Source organism: Impatiens glandulifera, chromosome 1 (genome assembly GCF_907164915.1).
Source record: "Impatiens glandulifera chromosome 1, dImpGla2.1, whole genome shotgun sequence".
Classification (NCBI taxonomy): domain Eukaryota; kingdom Viridiplantae; phylum Streptophyta; class Magnoliopsida; order Ericales; family Balsaminaceae; genus Impatiens; species Impatiens glandulifera.
The window spans coordinates 55,183,217-55,207,609 of NC_061862.1; the positions used below are offsets into that span (position 1 = coordinate 55,183,217).

Here is a 24,393-nt window from a genome sequence, read left to right on the forward strand (position 1 = left end):
TAACTTACTTAAAAAAAAATGACATCAATTTCATATTTTAACATCTTAAACTCAAGAAAAAGTTATTGATTAAAAATTTAATCATGTTTTAAATAATAAAATAATAAGTTTTTTTTAAATAATATAAAAATATAATTAAGAATATAATTTTAACTTAAAAGGAATAGAATTGAGAATTATAAAATTAAGTTATATTAAATTTAATTTTAATTCTAATTATATTTCCAATTCAGAATCTACAAAATTTAAGATTAAACTTTATATTTTTAATTTTATCCAACACCTTAACCATTTTTGTTTGGAAACATCTGTCAGCCTAGCTAAACTCTCCAAAAAAAAAAAATGTTTGTATTAGTTTGTAATTTTTATTATTATTATTATTATTATTATTATTTGAGGGAATTTGTTTAATTTTGATTTTATTTTTATGTTTTTTTAATATAAAAATATTATTTTAATCATAATCTAAGTATTATAATATTATTTAATATTCAATTCAATAAAAGTTATTATGTTTATTTTTTTTTTAAAATCATAATATTTATTTTAGAGACAAATATTGAATTTTTTTAAATCATATAATAATAATTAAATATAAACTATAAATTTATATATTGTTAAAATATTTCCATAAAATTTAATTTATAATAAAGTATTATTGTTGCTAACTTTTTTATTAAATATTTGTTTATTATATAAATTTTTTTTATATAAGTGAATTTTGATAATAATTTTATTAAACAAAATTATATAACAAGTTATTTAGTTTTATATATAAAAAATATTAGAACAATGTTCAAATTCATAAACGTTTTCTAAAATATTTATAAAAAAAATTATATATTTTAAAAAATATCAAGATTTTTTATTATAATGAATTATAAAAAACAATTTATACATTTTTTTTTATTTTAACTGGTTTGACCTTTTTTTAGTTTTATAAAATTTAATATTCTTAATATATTTTTTTATTATATTGATATAAATATTAAATTAAATATAAAAAATATAAAATTATTATACATATCAAGTAAACTTAAAAATTAAAAATAATTTTCAGTTAAACTTACTTATATTAAATGTATTCGAAATTATTTATGTTTCTCCTCGTACCTGAACGCACATATTAAATCTATTTTATTGATCATCGAATTCAAAATTTTAAACTGGATACTCATTCATCATACAAAATAACTATTTTATAATGCATATTAATATATTTTATTCGAATAATTAAAAAACATAATTATTTAAATATTTAACTTATAATATTATATAAGACAAAAATAAATAAATTAAAAAATATAATTGAATATATAAAACATGTTAAGTCTCATTTGTTTTTCTTTTTATTTCTTTTTTTAATCATTTTTTATGATTATTTACATTTTTTTCATATAACTTATTTAATCATTAACTAATTATATATATGAATAGTTATATAAATTATTATAATAATACAAATTTATATTTTAATTTAAATATATGGATGTAATTTTTTAACAATAATAAAATGTTTACATTTATGCAACAAATAATTTTATTAATTAATGATATTTTTTCTTCTAATTATCTATTATTTAATTTATATTTTAATTGATTTAATAAATTTATTAATATTTAAAATTAAATTAAAACAAATTTAAGTTAATTGATTAAAAAAATTATAAATACATAATTGAATAATAAATTATTTATTATTGATAATTTATAAAAAAAAAATGTTAAAATAAATAATGTATCGTACAATCTATATATAAAATATTAACTATTACAAATATAAAAAGGAACTCCGGAAGTTTGAGGAAATGACCTCAAAGATTGACTTATTTGAGGGGTGACAAAACATAAATTAAATTGCGTTCGTGGTCTTTTATTTTATTTTTGACGAAATTGCTCTTTTCGCGAAACGCTAAGGGACTTAGCGTTTCGCGAAGTGGATTAAGTTTTATATAAATACTAATTTTTTTTTTCATTTCATTCATTTCCTTTCTCTCTCTTCTCTATCTGTTCTTGTTTGACGACGGCGACGAAGGCTACGGCTAGGGCGACGTAGGAAAACATCAAAGATAAGAAAACCCCAACACCTAACCCTGAATCGATGTTCATCATATTGTTTTCTTATTTCTATTATCTTCATTTCAAACGATTTATGTTATTCTTAATCAAACCCTAACCCTAAATCAATTTAAACTGTTCTTATTGTTCATATTGGTTCATATTGGTTCATATTTGTCGATGATGATATTTGCAGATCATATGGATTCCGTTTCAGGGAAGATTCACCACGCGTTTTGCGAATGCACATTGCGTTACGCGAAGGCACATCGCGTTACGTGAAGCGGCACGGTCGGCACGCGAAATAGCACGGTCGGCACGCGAAGCGGCATCGCGTCACGCGAAGGCACATCGCATTACGCGTAGCGGCACGATGGTCACGCGAAGGGTCATCCCTTGAGCGTTTTGTTTTACCTTCTGACTCGGATTTTGTTGGCTATTTTCGTTGTTTAATGTTCTTTGCATCTTGAGATGTTGTAAGATTGCCTAGAAAGACAACTGTTTAAGGTGATTAATAATAAATCTATTGTATCTTTTTCACTAGTTTTAGTGCATGATTATCTAATTGTTGGATTATCTAAAATTTAGTTATTTGTGACAATTATTTTTTGAGCAATTTATAAGGCCTTTTTATTTTCAAATAACCTTAGTTACTATATAAGTTATAGATTTTTAAATGAGTTTATTTGAAATTAATCTCAAATCGATTAAGATTTACACCTATAGACTGAGACGAAACATAGTAGATAAAAGATTGATAGAGTTGAGGATACAATGTTTGTTCATAATATTCAGCATAATCCTAAACCTATTCAAATTAAAACCCTTAAATACTAAGTAAACATTAGTAAAAGTTTCAACCATAGTTAAGAACTTAACTGATAAAGCAAGACAGACAAATAGGCCTGAATATGAGCATATGACAAATTCTTTAATCAAACAAAACAAAGAAAATCATTCTTCATTTAGCTGAAAAAACAATAAGAATCGAATTTGGTGTTTTACACAAATCTAAGTACAACTCTGTGCCGCTTCGCGTAACGCGATGTGCCTTCGCGTGACGATCGTGTCGTTTCGCGTGTCGACTGTGCCGTTTCGTGTGCCGACCATGCCGTTTCGTGTGCCGACCATGCCGTTTTGCGTGTCGACCATTCCGCTTCGCGTAACACGATGTGCCTTCGTGTGACGATCGTGCTGCTTCGTGTGCCGTTTCGCGTAACGCGATGTGCATTTGCGAAACGCGAAGTACTTAATAAAACGCGAAGTGAATCTTCCCTGAAACGGAACCCATATGATCTGCAAATATCATCATCGACAAATATGAATAATAAGATGAACACAATTATGAACCAATATGAACCAATATGACAATAAAAACAGATTAAATTGATTTAGGGCTAGGGTTTGATTAAGAACAACATAAATCGTTTGAAATGAAGATAATAGAAATAAGAACAATATGGTGAACATCTATTCAGGGTTAGGGTGTTAGAGTTTTATTATCTTTGATGTTTTCCTACGTCGTCCTAGCCGTAGTCGCCGTCGTCGTAGCCTTCGTCGCCGCCGTTGAACAAGAGCAGATTTAGAAGATAGAGAAGAGAGAGAAAAGAAATAAATGAAATGAAAAAATTTGAGTATTTATATAAAAACCTAATTCACTTCGCGAAAAGGGCAATTTCGTAAAAATAAAATAAAAGACCACGAACGCAATTTAATTTATGTTTTGTCACCACCTCAAATAAGCCAATCTTTGAAGTCATTTCCTCAAATTTCCCAGGTACTCACCATTTAAACTTAATCAAGATATTCAATTTAGTTATTATAACTTGGAATATTATGGAACATTCTTGAGAATAAAATGAAAATAACTCTTGAATCAAACAAAAAAAACCAATACAAAACATACATTTTAAGAGCATCACTAGCTCATTTTTACAATTGTTACGTATTCAATGCTCACATATTTCCTCTTTAAGAAACATAAGTGGATAAATCTTTTATGTATATATAATTTGTTGTGAGATTTAATTTCAAGATATATTGAAATATGAAATTCATATGAAAATGAGATAATCCAAAGAGGCGTAGCAATGTGAATATCATGGTGTGTTAATGATTAAAAGGACAGAAAATAAAATTAGATTGATTTGTGAGAAAACTTCCAAATTGAAAATCTAATGGAGAGTGGAGAAACAAAGAACATAATTTAGATTAATCAATTAAGATGTTTTTACCTAGTAGATTTTAGAGACTTGGTTTTTCTCCACTATTTCATCATATATTTTATTTTATATAATTTGGAAGCTCCTCAAAATTTAAACCAATGTTTTTCTTTTTCTTTTAATAATTAACTCAATTTATGCCTTCAAAGTATTTCGTTTCATTTTCCTTTAGCACTCTACTAATCATGTCACAATAAACTGCACACTAAAAAAAATTGAATTTGTGACCAAATTTACCGACGTTTGTGAGCCGTCAGAATTTCGACGCTTTTACCTACAAAATTTGAGACGAAATTCATAAACGTCACAAAAATCAATTATAGAAGAAAAAAAACGTAGAAAAAAAATTAAAAAATTTAGCCTCGAATTCACAATAATTTTCCGACAATTATTCCCATAAAATTTGAGACTAAATTTATAAACGTAAAAAAACAATCAATAAAAAAAAGAAAAAACTTAAAAAAAATTATTAAGAAAAATTAGAGACGTTTTATAGAAATTAAAGATAGGCCACAAAATCTACAGATGTTTTCCTACGGATTTTCCGACGAATTCAATATTTTCTACGGATATTTTACTACAGATTTTATGACGAATTTATTATTTTCGATTTTCTGACGGATTTTTCGAGGAAATTTGAAAAAATATTTGTGTTATTTCAGTCGTCATTAATTTAATTGTATAATCGTATATAATCTGAATGGTTCATACTGTTACATCTCTGTAACATTAGGGTTCATATGCCAGCCATTTCAAATTTAGCTTAAAAATTGTTACTAGGTATATCGTTGCTGAATTTGAGCATCGACCGTTCGATCTGTTATGGATTCGAAGGACACAAAGGTGAGATGGCGGCTATTCGGAAGACGTTGAAGAAGATTTATATGAAAGAGCGTCGTTAATGAATGATGATATTTTGTCATTTCATTCAGGGAAATTCGCTGAATATGTCGATGTGTTGAATCAACTTTTGCTGAAGAAAGAAGACGATCCATAGACGATTTTCTTTCTTTCTTATCAAATTGTAATACCTTTCTTTTCTTGTGCTCTGTTATATCTTTAATGGATTTATTCCTGTAAATTACAGGAATATTTCTTCTTCCAACAACTGATATCAGGAGTCAATTACTGTCATTCAATGGTATTCTTGAACTTACTATTTAACCTAGATTTAGATTTAGATTTAGAGTTGTTGATACTTCTTTCATGTATGATTATGAAGCAATTATGCCACTGTGATTTGAAATTGGAGAACAAATTATTGGATGGAAGTACTGCTCCACGACTGAAGATATGTGATTTTGGGTATTCTAAGGTATGATTAGGCTGATATGTGATTTTGGGTATTCTAAGGTATGATTAGGCTGTAGAATTAGAGAAGAAGAGGATGAAAACTGTGAAATGTATTTCTGAATTGAATTCTCTAACAATTACAATCATCGACTAGATATATCAGTTCTAAAACTAGAGCAAATCATCTGATTCGAGTTTTAATTTCAGAATTATGTATTACATTCTCAACCAAAGTTGACTGTTGGGACACCTACATATATAGCCCTTGAAGTTTTACTCAATAAAGAATATGATGGCAAGGTAATATGAACACTCATTTTATGGGGAATTTTTCTTTGGTCTTTTTTTGAATGCTAGCAAACTTAAATTCATCAAATTAAATGAGTCATTTTTTCTGTTGTTTATAGCTTTGATTTTGACATCAAACTTTTAGGTCTAAGCTTCTCTTCAACAAAGTAATTGCTTATTTATTTTGTGCGTATTGTCCAATAATCCCTTTGAAGTGTAGGTGATTTTTTAGAATGATATTTTAGTTGATGATTTGGATGATATGGAATAACCTTTTATCAAACAAGGCCCTTTAGATGGTTATTCTATTGTTTAATATTTACTTTGAAAATAGTAGTATAAATTATATAACTATTTATCATGTCTTTTATTATCTATATTGTGAATTTGATGGAGGTCTAAATTATTAGGCCAGACCAACATATATATGTCTCAAGTGGTAAGAGTATTGAACTAAGAGACCGATGTCTTATGTTTGGCTCCAATTAGGAACACCTTAATTGAAGTGAGTCATAACAGTGGGATGTTGTGATAGCGTACGTAGCTAGGGGAAAAAGGTCTAGTATAAAAAATAAAATTTAAGTTATTGATTATGGTTGTGTAATTATGTGTTAGTTCACTTGCTTATACCCTAAATTTTTCATTGTAGTCAACTGTCATTCATATTTGCCTTCTATTCTTGGATGTCTTACTTGCTTTATCGGATCTATCGAAATTCATTGTAAGTTGTTACTTCTCTAAATTTTCTTGATATGTATTGACTTGTGAATGTCTTTTTATGCATTTATTTTATAAACTAACAAACAAATAATTTGGTTGTAGATTAGAGATGGCAAGGACAAAAGGGCACCAGTTTGAGTGAAATTTAAAGGGAAAAAAGTGAAATCTCTCTAATAAAGGGAAAAAAGTGAAATCTCTAATTTGGTTGTATATTTAAACTTAATAATTAAGAAATAGTTAGTTGTTTTTTAATTATTATTATTAAAATTTAATTTATATAATTGAGATAGTCTTTTATTGATATTCGATTAGGTTTCGATTAGGTTGTTTTTAAATATGTAAGGTATTATAAAAAATAATTAGGAAAAAACAAAATTTAAATATAAAATATAATTTAAAAGAAATATATTAGTTTCTTACGGATATTTCTATGAAAAGTTTCAATGAGATAACGGAAAATTTCGAAATACCGACGTTTATAATATAAATGGAAAATATGTCACTAATTCTATATTCGTCGGAAATTTCGCAAATGCCTTATTTTCTTGTAGTGTTAATTAGCCCAAACATCAGAAAATTATATTGAGAATATGCATGTGTTTCACAAAAACTAAAAAAATAAAACTGTCATAAAGAAATGTGAACTCCCATACATAAGAGCTTTAGTCTTGAGATCATATGTTTGAAAAGAAATGAGAGAGGTGAAGGTCAAGAATATAAAGACAGAGTTGTTCAAGAAAGGTTAAAGAAGGTTTTGGAAACTATTTTCCTCAATCAAATCATAAGGTCTTGTTTGATCTATATTGAGATTTGAGTTAGTCTTCTTCAATAACATGGTTTTTTAAGAGTACTCTTAGAGTTGGGATCTCGATTTCGATAGGTTGTACGGCGTCCATATCGTAAACCAGTGAGTAGAGAGTTTCGTTCGTTGAAGTTCGAATGGTTGTACGATATCCCCATAAGGCGTATGGTAGTTTCTCTTGCCAATCCTTGTACATGTTGGTCATCTTTTAGATGATCTTAATCTCGTTCTTGTTTGTCGCTTCAACCACACCATTGGTTTGAGGTCTATAGGACGATGACTTATGATGCTCGATTTTGAATTTGTCGAGCAACTGTAAAACTTTTCATTGAAAGTGTTGGCAATTGTTTGAAATCAGGACGTGAAGGACTCCATACCTAACGATGATGCTAGTGTGGATAAACTGTCACTTGAGATGATTTCAGGACTTTGTAAGAGACTACTTCAGCCCATTTGGTGAAGTAGTCTATGTTTACAAGTATGAACTCATGTCCGTTTGAAACATTGTGATACATTTTTTTAATGGCATCAATGCCTTATGTAGAAAAGAGCCAAAGAGATGAAATATTGTAGAGGAGCGAGGTCGGGGTATGCGTTAGGTTAACATAAATTTGGCATTGGTGACAACTCCTTACATAGCTCACACATTCTTGCTCTAGGTTTTGCCAATAATATCATAGTCAGAGTATTTTATTGGCCAAGGCCATTCAATTCATGTTTGGGCCGCATGTTCATGCATGTACTTATTCCATGGTCATTTTGAATTCCGGATTATCTATGCCGAACATATTTTGACCGTTGAAAGACCGTCGATAAAGTTTGTTAGCAATCTAAGCATAATTAGTGAAATACTAGCGTAATACCCATTCTTCCATTGCTTGGAAGTGGGATGAATATTCTCCGTACTTTATGCATTTTTGAAGGATATCATATCAGGGTTTAACAACGTTCTCATAGGAAGTTAATGCTCCTTTTTCAAAAGAAGGTATATGCTTTTGTCGGATTTAGAGGGGTTTGACCTTAATTCCATCAGGAATTTAGTCACGGCTTCCAAAGTAGCTAGGGAATCTGCAAAGAGGTTTTGGTTCTTTGGGTATGAACAAATGATACTTGATCAAATTTGTTCATAAGCTTGGTTAGATGGGAATGATAGGGTTTAAAAATTCCCCTTTTTACTTGCCATGCGCCATTGACTTGGGATATGACCAAATTAGAGTTACCAATTATTTCTAACTTAGTTGCCCCTTTTTTATATGCTAATTTGAGACTCGAGAGGCTTGCCTTGTATTCGGCCTCATTGTTTATAACAAGATATTCAAGATTTATGGATATTGTGTTGTATGTTTCTTTTAGGTCAACTAATAAAATTTCAATTCCATAACCCTACTTTCCCGAAGCTCAATCAAACATCAGTTTCCATGTGTCTAATGTGTGATTCCATCATCGGGGAATTCAAGTTTGTCTTCTGGCTCAACAATGACAGGTTGTCAGCTAGAAAATTCGCAACGCTTCTTTTGACATATTTATGTATCGTAGCTATGTCATAATCGGATATTAGAGTCGACTCTCCCTCTTGGGATGTTCAATACACATTGAACATCATCTTCTTCAATATCTACCACCTCTCCACTATTTAGGATGATGGCTCTCCTTTTGGAGTTGAAGAGGCTCATAATGTTTCAGTAGAATTGAACTGGGCATTTAGATATTCCTAGTGAAAGAAGGGAACCAAATCCAATGTACCTTAATGCATCATTTTGTTCTTAGAATAAATGTTGAATAAGGTTGTGAAGGCCATTAGAGAGGTTCGGGTTTTAAAAATTGGAGTTGATGAAAGCTTTCTTTTTTTAAGAAGATTCTTAATATAATCTTCATGAGTTGTTGTTAATAGTATGTCCAAAGGTGTGGAGTGCTTGCTTGATGTGGAGAGTTTTCTTAATTTACTTCTCCTCATGTATTATTTTAGTTAAAAACTTTACAAATGATATCAAACAAATAAGAGAATGTATTGACATATATAGAAGAAATTAGCATAACTATAGACGTATATGTAGCAAATTAACATGTAAAATTATCATTTATTCATTAGTGTAGGCGTAAATTGAATAAATTATCATGTAAAACTATAATATTTTCATAACTATAGACGTATATGCATAAAAATATCATGTAAACCTATCATTTATTCATAACTAGAGGGTGTATATAGAAGAATGTATAATGTAAAACTATCATTTATTCATAACTATATGCATATATGCAATAAATTATTAGGTAAACTATCATTTATTCATAACTAAAAGCATATATACCACAAATTATAATGTATAAACATCATTTTTTTTTATAACTATAGGCATATATGCACCAAATTATCATGTAAAACTATCATTTATTCTTAACTATTGGCGTATATGCAACAAATTATAATGTTAAACTATCATTTATTTATAAATATAGGTCGTATATAAGAGAGATTATTATGGAAAACTTTCATTTATTCATAACTATAGGTGTATATGCAACAAATTATCATGTAAAACTATCATTTATTCATAACTATAGGCGTATATGCAACAAATTATCATGTAAAACTATCCTGTATTATAACTATATGCGTATATGCAACAAATTATCATGTAAATTATCATTTATTGATAATTGTAGGCGTATATGTAACAAATTATCATGTAAAACTATCTTGTATGCATAACTATAGACGTATATGCAATAAATTATCATGCAAACTGATAGGATCGGCTTTATCAATAGAGACGGGGTCTGGCTAATGATGAAAGCTTATGAAAAACGGTTTGATAGAAATCATGTTAGGGATTAATATCTCTTTCTATTCTACGCAAACTTGTGTAAACACTTGAAACATATTCAAGGCAGAATTGTTTACTTGGGTTTGAAGCACAAGATGAAATATGAGAAGATGACAGAAAATGAAGAACACAACAGTTTGTTTATGGATGTTCGGAGAAACTCTCCTACGTTACCCCTTCTTCCAACCACTGGAAAGATTCACTATATGATGAGAATCAAATACAGTTTACACACACTTAGCTCACTATTGAACATAACACTTTCTGTTCAATTACAAGATGAAGAATATCACTCAGCTAATGGTGTTTTGATTCTAGCTCTCTCTCTCGATTCACACAGTACAATCAGAAAGAAGCTTCACAGAATGAGTTTAGTAAGCAAGATGATTGAGTAGTCTCTCTCTCTGCAAAATAAGAATGCTTGTTCGTTTGTATTGGCTTGAAAATGATAAAGTCGCTGCTTCGTCTGTTGCTCTTAGGATTGATTAAATACTAAGCAGGAGCTAACGGTCGAATCTTCAAGAATGATACGTGGAGCTCTTCCATTGGAAAGCCTCCATTGTACACAGCAGGTTTTGAGCACAAGGATCGTGGCTGTACCGAACTGGTAGTGCGCCGAATGTTCCATCAGAGATGTACCTGCAAAACGGGTAATGTGAGGAAAATTCCCTTACGTGGCATTCCTTGATTGGATGCATATAGCTGTTGTACTAATCTTCACAGGAAAGTGGAGCAGGAGTAGGGTACAACTATAACACATGGATAGGAGAAATGCTAGATTCAAGCGTACTACTTGAACAGAGCATTAGACATATTTCAGTTAGACAGATTTGAGAAAATCAGTCTAATGAAATAAGTCAACTCCTTCTAATGAAAAACGTCTATTAGACCGCCTGGTCTAATATAATTAGACTCGCGTCTAATTTCAATAACCATTAGACGGGTACGTCTAACTCCACTAAGTTAGACTACACGTCTAATTCCGGTTCTACCTTAGACTAATCTGAAGGAGTTAGACTCACGTCTAACTTTCACTAATTAGACAACCCGTCTAATTATAATAACCATTAGACCGGCACGTCTAACTCCACTGAGTTAGACTGCCACGTCTAATTCCGGTTCTACCTCAGACTAATCTGAAGGAGTTAGACTCACATCTAACTTTCACTAATTAGACAACCCGTCTAATTATAATAACCATTAGACCGGCACGTCTAACTCCACTGAGTTAGACTGCCACGTCTAATTCCAGTTCTACCTCAGACTAATCTGAAGGAGTTAGACTCACGTCTAACTTTCACTAATTAGACAACCCGTCTAATTATAATAACCATTAGACCGACACGTCTAATTCTGGTTCTACCTCAGACTAATCTGAAGGAGTTAGACTCACGTCTAACTTTCACTAATTAGACAACCCGTCTAATTATAATAACCATTAGACCGACACGTCTAATTCCGGTTCTACCTCAGACTAATCTGAAGGAGTTAGACTCACGTCTAACTTTCACTAATTAGACAACCCGTCTAATTATAATAACCATTAGATCGACACGTCTAATTCCGGTTCTACCTCAGACTAATCTGAAGGAGTTAAACTCACGTCTAACTTTCACTAATTAGACAATCCGTCTAATTATAATAACCATTAGACCGTCACGTCTAACTCCACTGAGTTAGACTGACGCGTCTAATTCTGTGCATTCATTAGACCATCCGTCTAATTCTTTACATCTATTAGACTTACACGTCTAACTCCGATGAGTTAGACTGTACGTCTAATTCTATTAGACTCACGTCTAATTCCATTATACTTACGTCTAATTCCGTGTATTCATTAGACTATCCGTCTAATTTTTTACATCTATTAGACTTACACGTCTAACTCCGATGAGTTAGACTGTACGTCTAATTCTATTAGACTCACGTTTAATTCCATTAGACTTACGTCTAATTCCGTGTATTCATTAGACTATCCGTCTAATTCTTTACACATCTATTAGACTTACACGTCTAACTCCGATGAGTTAGACTGTACGTCTAATTCTATTAGACTCACGTCTAATTTACACGTCTATTAGACTTACACGTCTAACTCCGATGAGTTAGACTGTGAGTCTAATTCTATGCGAATGAAAATCAAGATCGGTCTAATGGCCCTCATTATATAGATCCAAGTCTAGAGACATGTTGTCTCAATACACCTGTATTGAAACTTATAAATTATTTCATCATCAAAATATCAGCGGGTAAATTATTTCAACACTTAGTCAAAATAATTTGACCCAACACAAACTATCATTTATTCATAACTATAGGCATATATGCATTAAATTATTATGTAAAAACTATCCTTTATTCATAACTATAGGCCTATATGTAGGAAATTATCATGTAAAACTATCATTTTCATAACTATAGGCGTATATGCAACAAATTATCATGTAAAACTATCTTTTATTTATAACTATAGTGCTTATATAGAAGAATTATCATGTAAAACTTCCATGTATTCATAACTGTAGGCGTATATGCATCAAATTATTATGTAAAAACTTCAGTAAAACGCATTACAAGTGTGAAATACGGTTTACATGAAGGTGCAATGGTTTTACATAAATGTGTAAATTATTTTACATGAAAGTGTAAATAGTTTTACATGAAAATTACATTCTTATATTTCAGTTTTCAAAGATTTTAAGTCGTATTTCTCTATATAATTTGGTTTTCAAGGATTATAAGTCGTATTTGAATATTAAAGCAACCATTATAAATGTTTAACAAGTTTTGTAATCATCTTTTATTTTTTAAGAACTTAAGTTTAATTTTTTCTTTGTTTTTATTTATGAAAATTCAAAATCGAAGTGACAAAATCCAAACCAATACTAACAACTATTCTATTTAATAAAGTAAAATTAGTAATAAAAGAAAAGACATGGATAAATTCTTAATTATTATTTGTTGTTTTTCATATGATAAAATGACGTTTTTACTTATTTTGGTTTGTTCATAATATAAAATGATCTATGTATTTATTGTTAATTATTTGTACATAAGATAAGAAATTGATAGAGGACAACGACTCTGTTGGGTCAAATTATTTTGACTAAGGGTCAAATTATTTTGACTAATGGTATTTTGATGATGAACTTGTGTAAAACTTAAACAAGAATGAAACTAAGTCGTCTAACTGTTTTTGTGCAGGTGCATCAAAACGTGCTAAGTTAGACTTAGCTTAAATTAGGTTCATTAGACGTGTTAGTTATTAGACGTACAAAGTTAGACGTACAGTCTAACAAATACGTAGTTAGACGTGTAGTCTAACAGACGTAGTTAGACGTGCAGTCTAACAGATACGTAGTTAGACGTAGTTATACGTGCAATCTAACAGATACTAGTTAGACGTGTAGTCTAACAGATATGTGGTTAGACGTGTAGTCTAACAGACGTAGTTAGACGTGTAGTCTAATAGACGTAGTTAGACGTGCAGTATAACAGATACGTAGTTAGACGTGCAGTCTAACAAATACGTAGTTAGACGTGTAGTCTAAAAGACGTAGTTAGATGTGCAATCTAATAGATACGTGGTTAGACGTGCAGTCTAACAGATACGTAGTTAGACGTGCAGTCTAACAAATATGTAGTTAGACGTGCATTCTAATAGATACGTAGTTATACGTGCAGTCTAACAGACGTAGTTAGACGTGTCGTCTAACAGATGAAAGTTAGACGCATAGAGTCTAACTCCTTCAGACTAGTTTGAAGGGACACGTAGTTAGACGTACCGTCTAACAGATGAAAGTTAAACACAGGGAGTCTAACTCCTTCAGACAAGTCTGAAGGGACACGTAGTTAGACGTGTCGTCTAACAGATGAAAGTTAGACGTAGGAAGTCTAACTCCTTCAGACTAGTCTAAAGGGACACGTAGTTAGACGTGCTGTCTAACTCCATTAGACTTGGTGGCTAATGGATCCTGATATTAGACGAGGGCGTCTAACTTCATTAGACTTGGCAGTCTAATGGAGCACGTCTAATGCCTCGCTTTAGCAGTTGCTCGGAGTTAGTATCCGTCTACCCACGATTAACTAGCTATACACTACTCCTACTCCACTAATTCGTACAGATCAGTACGACAGCCAGTTGCATCCAATGAATGAATGCCACGTAAGCAAATATTCTTCCCACTACTTATTTTTGCAGAACAATTCTAAAAGAATATTTGGCGCACTACCATATTGGTACGTGCACGATCATTGTGCACAGTATTTATTGTACTTGTGTACTATGGAGGCTGTCCAATGGGTGCTTGCTACGTGTTAATGCAGAAGATTCAACCGTTGATATATGTTCTTTATTTAAAGATCTTCAAGGACAACGGAGGAGCTACCGGACTTATAATCAATCTTTCGAATTGCTCGCTTGTTTACTTACTAAGTTTGTACATCAAGAGAGAGAGATAAAATCAAAACCCTGTCTATCTGAGTTATATTCTTAAACCTTCTGTAAGTTGAACATAGTCTGTTCGGTTCAATAGTTAGCTAGCACTGAAACTGTATTTGATTAAAAGAAAAGTATAGTGAATCATTTCGGTGGTTGGAAGAAGGGTTGACGTAGTTGAGTTTTGCTCCGAACATCCATAAACAACTCTCTGTCATGTCATATTTTAAACTAAAATTATTTCGATTAAACTGTAATTTATTTTTTTTAAACTGAATTGTCATGTTGTATTAAACTATAATGTTATTTTATGAAACTGAGATAACAAACATGACATTTGTCATCTAGTTTATTACAACATTAAAATTGACAATATGTATTTTTAATTTCTTTTGGATTAAACTTGAAAAATGCATATCATGTTCTCAACGAAGCGTTGTCATTTTTCTCAACGAAACGTTGTCATGTAATGTTTTAAACTAAAATTATTTTTATTAAACTGCAATTCATTTTTTAAAAACTGAATAGTCATGTTGTATTAAACTAGAATGTATTGTTTATGAAAGTGAAATAATAAACATGACATTCTAGTTTAATACAACATTAAAATTGATAATCTATATTTTTAATTTTGTTGGATTAAACCTGAAAAGTGCATATCATGTTCTCAACGAAGCGTTATCATGTTCTCAACTCTTCGTTGTCATTTCACAAGGAAGCGTTGTAATGTCATGTTTTAAATTGAAATGATATCTATTAAACTACAATTCAATTTTTAAATTGAATTGTCATGTTGTATTAAACTAGAATGTCATGTTTATGAAAGTGAAATAACAAAATGACATTCTAGTTTAATACAACATTAAATTGACAATATGTATTTTTAATTTCTGTTGGATTAAACTTGAAAAGTACCTATCATATCATGTTCTCAAATAAGTATTTTCATGTCATGTTTTAAATTTAAATTATTTTATTAAACTCCAATTCAATCTTTTTGTAAAAAAAATTTTAAAAAAAGAGAAATTTTATTACTAGTTTATTTGCTTGTTTTTCTTACATAAGAAATTCAATGCTTAAATAGTAAAAAATACATTTGCAGAAAGGAAATGATTTAAACGATAAAATCATATAATTGATTTGATAACAAGTCTTCAATCAATTAGTCTAATTGATTAATTTGCTAATGACTTTCCATTCTCGGTCAGTAGCAAATCAATTGTCTAATTAATTGATTTACTACCGACTTTCCATATTTGAGGATAATTCTACACTCCCCCTCAAGTTGGGTAATTGATGTTGAGATTGCCAAACTTGTCACATACTTCCTCAAATCGACTTGGAAGAGCTTTGATGAGAATGTTAGCCACTTAATAGGAAAGACTTTTGGCAGCTATGAGAGTGGAGAGGATGTTGTTGATGAGATAGAAATGTTGATGACATTCTTTTAATTTGTCTGATTCTAATCCATGATTCACTTAGTTAGAGGAGTGAATCTTGACTCTTGGAACTTGGCACTTGGCTCTTGGCTCTTGGCACTTGCCACTTAGCACTTGGCTCTTGGCTCTTGGCTCTTGGATCAACTCTTGAAGTGAAAAGTGATAATATAAAATTCAATTTTGAAATGACTTCCCACTTGTTTAACATAGAGGGTAATAAAATAAAGAAAAATAAGACTTAAGAAATATAAAATAATATAATCATTTGAGTTCTCCTCCAATGACTATTTCCACCATTGGAGGAGGCAGCGGAAGTTGTGAACAGGTTCTTCAAGATAGAAAAACCTCGCTCTGATACCATGTAGAGAATTTTAAAAAAAGAGAGAAATTTTATTGCTTGTTTTTCTTACATAAGAAATCCAATGCTTAAATAGTAAAAAATACATTTGCAGAAAGAAAATGATTTAAACGATAAAATCATATAATTGATTTGATAGCAAATCTTCAATCAATTATTCTAATTGATTGATTTGTTAATGACTTTCCATTCTCGGTCAGTTAGCAAATCAATAGTCTAATTGATTGATTTACTACCGACTTTCCATATTTGAGGATAATTCTACACTTTTTAAACTGAATTGTCATACTATTTAAATTAGAATGTCATGTTTATGAAAGTAAAATAACAAACTTGACATTCCAGTTTAATACAACATTAAAATAGACAATCTATATTTTTAATTTTTGTTGGATTAAACTTGAAAAGTGCATGTCATGTTTTTAACGCTTCGTTGTCATGTCATGTTTTAAACTTAAATTTCTCTCATATTCTGTAGTTTTATGGATCAACCATCATCATCTCATCCCGATGTTCAAATCCCCACTGCAAAATGAATTTTCATTTTGAAAATGAGCTTCGTGAGTATTATAAGGCTTATGTCCAAACAAAGAGTTTCGGCATTTGTAAGTTAGGAGCGAGAAATGGTCAAGATGACAAGCAAAAGTGATTATCCATTGCATGTGCCAAAAGTTGTGTATTTACTTCATAGTGGAAAAATATTTTAAAAGTTAGACCTTCCACCAATACGAATTGTAAGGCTAAGAATCTAAGATAAATATAATGGTTAGTAGTTGTTCGATGTTGGGTTATTCAAATAACCCAAAAAATCAAAAATAATTTTACTCCCCTTCTCATTCATCAAATAAATCAATTCATTAACTAAAATACTCTCTATTTTAAATTATATTTTTATTTTATTTATATATATATTAATACCATTTAAGTCATTTTACTAAAAAAACATTTTAACAGTCTCAAAATTATCACCAATCATTATTTTTTCTTTCTCTAGATTATTTCAATAACCCTAACCGAACAAGGCATTAAGAATGAAAATGCAAGTGAGATTACTAGTGTCTTCCATTATCATAACCATATTTTGAGCCCAAGAAAGTCGAGACATCTAGATCTCACAATGCTCTAGATTCAATTGCGAAGAGAAGATTGTAATTAAACGACGAAACTTGAATCACTTTGGCAAAAACTTTTCAATCATTTGTAGTTGAAGTTGAAGGATATGATAATTTGATTTTTGATGAGAGAAGTTGTACAAACTATATTTTATAAGCTAGGAGGTTGAGGTTAATAAATAGTGATGTTGAAGTGCTTTGTCATTATTTCTACCAAATTTAAAGTAGATGTTTTTTTATGTTTATGAGCTGAACGAGGAATCCCGGATAAGGAATGTGTTTTGGGATGATGGAAGGTGCATGGCTGCTTATGAGTACTTCTTGGATGTCATCACCTTTAACAACATATTTGACAAACCGATATGATATGCATTTTGCTTCTTTTATCGGGGTTAATCATACTGGACAATTTATTTTGCTAGGACATGGCTTACTATCTAGTGAGGATTTAAAGTCATTTATTTTATTTGACTTTTTAAACCTATATGATATGCACAAACGTTATTTTAGTAAGTAAATTAATGAAAATTTTAAATAACTATTTTTTATAAAACAAAGTTATTTTAACAAAATTTTAATAAACCAATATCAACAAACTTACCTAATTTGATCTTTATTTTTTTTTAGTTTTTTTACCCGTCACTTAAATATCATCACTCGAAGTACAAAATACCTTTATTTTATTTATAAAAAAATAAATTTTAAATAAAAAAGACATTAATAATAATTATCAAATAAAAAATACAAATAAATTTTTTTCATCAAATAAACATTTTTTTTAAATACTAAAAATCCTAACAAAAAGAAATCCCCAAAATTGTGACCAACCCTGAGTATCAAATCACTAATACAATCACTTCATTTTATTAAATTTCAAAAGCAAAAATTAAATTTCATCTGAATAATTAAAATAATTAATAATATAAATATTCAGTTTAAATTATTTAAACAACTCAACTAAAACCATTATCTTACTCTTATCTTTTATATCACTAAATTCATTAATTAAATTATTAAAATATATTTTTTTAAAAAATATTTAATATTTTATCATTATATATTAATACATTTTAATTTTTGTTTTTTAATGTATATATTCGAAATTTTCAAAATAATTATTTATAATTACTTTTTAAATAATATAAGTTTTGAAAAATCCCATTTCAAGTACTAATAACTGAAAAATATGTATATAAAAAATGATAATTAAGAAATAGTATATAAAAAAATGATAATCAAGAAATATGAGTAAATATTTATGAGTTAAGTGTAGTATGATTATATAATATTTCAATGAACAAGCTCAATCAAACAAATGATTTTAGGAATAATCCGAAAAAAAAGACTATACAAAAAATGAAAGGAACAAAACTCAGATTAAAGTATCTCAGTGCTAAAAGTTAGCGTAAGAGACTAAAATGTCACGAGAACGATCTTATTTGAAAGTGTCACTCAGATAGCGTATAAATAAATAATATTTTCTTTTGAACGGTGAAATAGCTACGTTTATTTTCAACTAAATGACATTTTGGGCTAGTTTAATTCAGCTTATTCTCGTCTTATTGACGTCGGCTTATTCAGCTTATTCTCAAGTACATTTGATATGATCTCAATAATTTAATCGTTAAGTTTAATATATTTATACAACTTATACGCCCAATTTATTTATTTTTAATATTTATAATATATTATTTAATAATTAATATTATATATAGATATAATATATATATTTATTAATTTAATTTTAAATATTAATAAATTATTTAAATTAAAAAATAATATATATTTGAAAATAAATTATATTAATATATTATTTTTTATAAATTTTTGTTAATATATAATTTTAATTATTAATAAATAACTTAAATTAAAAAATAATATATTTTAAAATAAATTATACGAATATATTAATTTTTATAAATATATAATTTTAAATATATTTAATATAAATATGATATAAAAAATATATAGATATATTTAAGAGTATTTAATATTTAATAATATCTTTTTTTTACATTTTCCCATTCCCTTCTCTGACCTAATCTTTCCAGTGTTAATTTATTTTTATGCTCTCTCACACTCTTACTATTATCATTCATTTAGGGATTCATCTCAATTGTAATTAATATTTTAGATAAATTGTAATTAATATTTTAGAACATTAATTAAGGCTAGTTTAATTTCTAAAACTATAATTATAAATAAAAAAATATCAAAATGTATTTATATTTTATATTTTGTTTAATTATTTTATATATTAAGATACATATATTATAAATAATAAATAAAAATATATTTAAATGTATGTTTTTTATTATAATAATTTTATATAAAAATATAAATATATTAAATAAATGAGAGATAATGAATAAAATGATTATAAAGAGATTAAATAGATGATAGAGAATGAATAAAATGATTAGAATAAATGAAATAGATGAGAGAGAATAAATAAAAAAATATTTAAAAATGATAAGAGAGAAAAAATTGAGATTATAATATTAAAAGCTGAGATTATAATTGAGAGGGAGATAGAGAGAAAATTGAGTTAAAATACAAAAGTGTGTTTTATTATAATTTTTTGTCGTGAACTTATTACGCAAAGTTACTTTACCTAAATCAAACGAACCCTTTATCTCATAAAAATTATATTTGCCATGTAAACTAATGAATTAAAGTATAAATAAATTAATGCTTTATCAAATATACTAAATCAAACAGCTCAACCATTTTGAAAATAATAAAAAGAAATTAAATTTAAATAAGTTTTCAAATTAGTATTTCATCTGTTATAATAACAGTAATTTTTTAAAAAATGTAAAAATTATTTTGTTTTTATTTGATATGAAAGATATAGTTGATTTATAATAATAAAAAATATTACATAAAAAAATATTTTTTTTAATACAATGTTAGATCAAGTTTAAAAACAATATATAATAAATTTTGATTTTTACAAAATAAAAGAAAACCAATTTATCAAATAAACTGACTATAAATACACTCAAATAATTAGGGAATATGAACGTTAAATCAAACTAACCTTTAATTGTTTCACTTTATTATTTTTTACAGCTAGGCCTACAGTGTCAATCTCACAGTCACATGCATACTTAGGCCCGTTTGATCTTTGGGTTTTTGAGATAAAACCTAGGTTTTATTTCAAAACCCAACAATCCCATCATCAATCACATCAACACTTTTATTAATTAAAATACCCAAATTACCCTTCCTTAAATATTTTATTTTATATTTATAAATATATATATATATATCTTATATTATTTTATTACATTATAAAATTTATTTTCATATAAATTAAATTAATAAATTATTTTATTTTAAAAAATTATATTAAATATAAATAAATTTAAAATATAAATAAATTTAAAATATAAATAAAATTATAACATTCTATATTATCTAATATACCATTTAAATTTTAAAAAGTGTAAATAAATAATTATGTTAGAAAATAAAGTGACATATTTAAATAAAAATATTTATAACATTAATTTTATGTAAAAAAATTATATTAATTATATTAAATAAAAATAAATACACAATATAAACAAAATTATAATTTATTATATTATTTTATGTAATATTTGAATTATAATAGTAATTATTTATAAGTATTTATAAAAAAAATTATTTATATATTAATAAAAGTTAATATTAATATATATATATAGTTTTTTAATATTTATTTTATTATATTTAAAATTTTATTTAATATAATATTATTTTATTATATATAGAGAGGGAGAGAGGGAGAGAGGGAGAGAGGGAGAGAGAAGGAGAGAAGGAGAGAAGGAGAGGGAGAGGGAGAGAGGGAGAGAGGGAGAGAGGAAGAGAGGAAGAGAGGAAGAGAGGAAGAGAAGGAGGGGGAGAGGATGTAATAAAATATATAAAAGGAGAGGCATAATAGGAATAAAATTAAAAAAACCTGGTTTTTTATCATTTTCATCACACAAGGGTTATTTGGAAAAAATCCAGGATTTATCCAAATAACCCATACATCAAACAAGGCCTAGTCTGCTTGACCTTTTAAAGCTTGATAGGTCTTTACGAATTATTTCATTTTTTAAACTTATTTAAAGTCCATTTTCAAATATAATTACCTAACCAATAATAAGTAAACAAAATAAGAAATAATAATATATAATGAAAAGAGAAAAATAAGAGAATTATTTTATTGATAATTTGATTAATAAAATGATAAGTTAATTGAAAACTAAATCAGAGACCAGTATTGCTTCCTTCGTTTTAAATTTGTGTATTTTGATTGTTACATAGAAAGAGAAAATAAGAATAATAATATAATTTATCACCAATATCTATAACAAAAAATTTAAAAAAAAAAATGATGATTTTTAAGAAATTAGTAAAAAGACTGAAAAAATATTGATATATATAAATAAAATAAAATAAATAATTTAAAATATAAAATATTTTAATATTTTAATTAATGAATCAATTAATTTGATAGATATATGTACAATGAAGTGATATTTGATTGTTTTGAATTATTTGAATAAATCAAAATTAAACAAAACCCAAGAGTTATCAGGTATTTTTTAATAAAGAATATTTTAATATATTTTTAATCAAATAAAATAATATTATTATTAATTTATTGAAAATAAATGATTTTTTTTATAGAAATCAAAGACCGATACATTTTGACCTATCAAATCAAACTATTTACAGAAATTAGTCGGTCGCATTTCAAATAAGAAGCATAACTCACTCTGTGTTAATAAAATAAAATCTTCTTAGACTTATTATTACCAAACAGTTGTTTATACGGACCAAATATCAGTCCAATATAAATAAGTGATAGAGAAATGATTCGGGAGTGAATTTGTGAAAGATAATTTTAAAACGAATGACGTGGCGCAACCCAATTGATCAAAAAAATAACAAAATTTATTTTTCTTCTTTTTTCCCTCACCTTTAATTATTTTTCCAACTAGTGATATAGTGACACATCATTCTCTCCCCCATTCCCTCTCTTAAATTCTCTTTTTTAAATTTCTTCCCATATCACTCCTCATAAATTATATATGATCATCTTAAATGATTAGCAAATAAGCTAACTCACTAGCCTTAATGATTTATTGATTTATAAATTACTTGTTCAAATACAATAAGTAATAGCGGTATAAATAAAATAATACGCTATGATATGCTATTTGCTCCTTTTGTCGGTGTTTATCATCATGGACAATCAATTTTGTTAGGATGTAGCTTACTGTCCATTGAGGATTTAGAGTCATTTATTTGATTTTTCAAAGCATGGTTGACATGTATGAACAGACGTGCTTCAAAAGCAATAATCACTGACCAATGTCAATCAATTGTCATTGCAATTGAAAATGTATTTTCGAACACCCATCATCGATTTTGTCTTTGACATATAATGAAGAAACTCCCCACCAAATTGTCTCCACATGCTCATTATAAAAGTATAAAAAAGACATATATTTAAGAACATTGTCTACAAGTCAATCACAATCTAGTAGTGTGAAGGTAATTGGCTGAAAATGATTGATGAGTTTCAGTTGTAAGACAATAATTGGTTGAACTCCTTGCATGTAGTACGTATAAAATGGATTCTAGTGTATGTTAAATTCTACTTCTGAGCAGACATGTCAACATCTCAAAAAGTGAAACTATGAATGCTTTTTTTTTTTATGATTTTGTTTATTTTAAAACATCCCTAAAACAATTTATATAGCAATATGACATGCCCTTAAGAGGAACATAGAGAAGGAAAAAAAAATTGGATTTTCACTCTTATAATTTGACTATTCCAATTGTGAGTGGTATTCATTGGAGAAACAATTTCAGAGTGTATATATAAACGACATTTTTAAGTTGTTTTAGAATGAGGTGAAAAAGCGACACCACCAAATTTGAAGTCGATGGGACAACAACTACATTTGGAGTGGTGGAGACCATATTAGGTAATGATGGAGAATATTGGTGATATATTTCTGTAAAGATAAACTTCACATAGATGAAGGGTTCTATAAACTGTTAATGTAAATTGTTTGAGTTTAGAGGACTCATGTGTAGACATATTTTGACAGTTTTGAGAAGAATGAAGGTGAATATGGTGCCGACTAATTATATCTTGGACCGCTGGCACAAAGATTTGAAAAAAGGTTATCAAAATATCAATAGCATTTATGATTCTAATATGGGTGACATTGAAAAAATTGGTATAACTATCTTATTCCAATGATGCAAGAGCTCCAACAGATTGTAACTCAATCTGATCATAATACTTCTTTTTTTGGCTGAAGTGGTGAAAGATGTGAAGGAAAAGTTCATTGCATATTCGACAACATCCGCTTCTACACCAATAGCTTTTGCACATACACCTTCTGCACATACACCTTCAGCACCAACACCTTCTACACCAACACAATTGATCCACACTCCCGTGAGGGTAAGGGATAAAGGTCGACCACCAACCAAATGTAAACAATCTGTAATCGAAAGAGTTATGAATAAAAGTGGTCGAAAGAAGGGAAATGAGGCAACAATTAACATCAATACTGTAGGATTCAACACAACAATAACAATGGAATGATCTAGTCTCAACTCAATATTCCTTCATATCACTTTTGTCTTCTCAAACATTTCCAGAAGATAATACTTGTGGGAACAACATTCAACGAAAGTAGTAATTGTATAAAAATGGTGTATACATTATATTAAAATTTACTTTAATAATAATTATATTAATTATATAAAAACTTTAACTTTAACTTTAACTTTATCCAAAAGTGTTAAGGAACATTTGTTTCTAGACATTACCATG

General features: G+C 28.2%; 1 protein-coding gene across 1 annotated transcript; it reads left to right on the forward strand.

Annotated features, from left to right (window-relative positions):
• The first annotated feature begins 5,102 nt into the window (after positions 1 to 5,102).
• LOC124928477 (serine/threonine-protein kinase SRK2I-like) lies at positions 5,103 to 24,162 on the forward strand. Its single transcript, XM_047468791.1, has 7 exons — positions 5,103 to 5,123; positions 5,368 to 5,421; positions 5,503 to 5,595; positions 5,781 to 5,873; positions 6,511 to 6,582; positions 7,742 to 7,814; positions 23,873 to 24,162. Exons 1-7 carry the CDS (start codon positions 5,103 to 5,105, stop codon positions 24,160 to 24,162), a joined length of 696 nt encoding a protein of 231 aa, XP_047324747.1.
• Positions 24,163 to 24,393: the final 231 nt, after the last annotated feature.

What these genes read in the sequence shown, in the direction of transcription:
- LOC124928477 (XM_047468791.1), top strand. Translation starts at nt 5,103, where the DNA reads ATGGATTCGAAGGACACAAAG. An exon ending in TGGATTCGAAGGACACAAAG is followed by an intron (nt 5,124 to 5,367) that starts GTGAGATGGCGG and finishes TGTAAATTACAG; the next exon opens with GAATATTTCTTCTTCCAACA. An exon ending in TGAGATGATTTCAGGACTTT is followed by an intron (nt 7,815 to 23,872) that starts GTAAGAGACTAC and finishes TTTTGGCTGAAG; the next exon opens with TGGTGAAAGATGTGAAGGAA.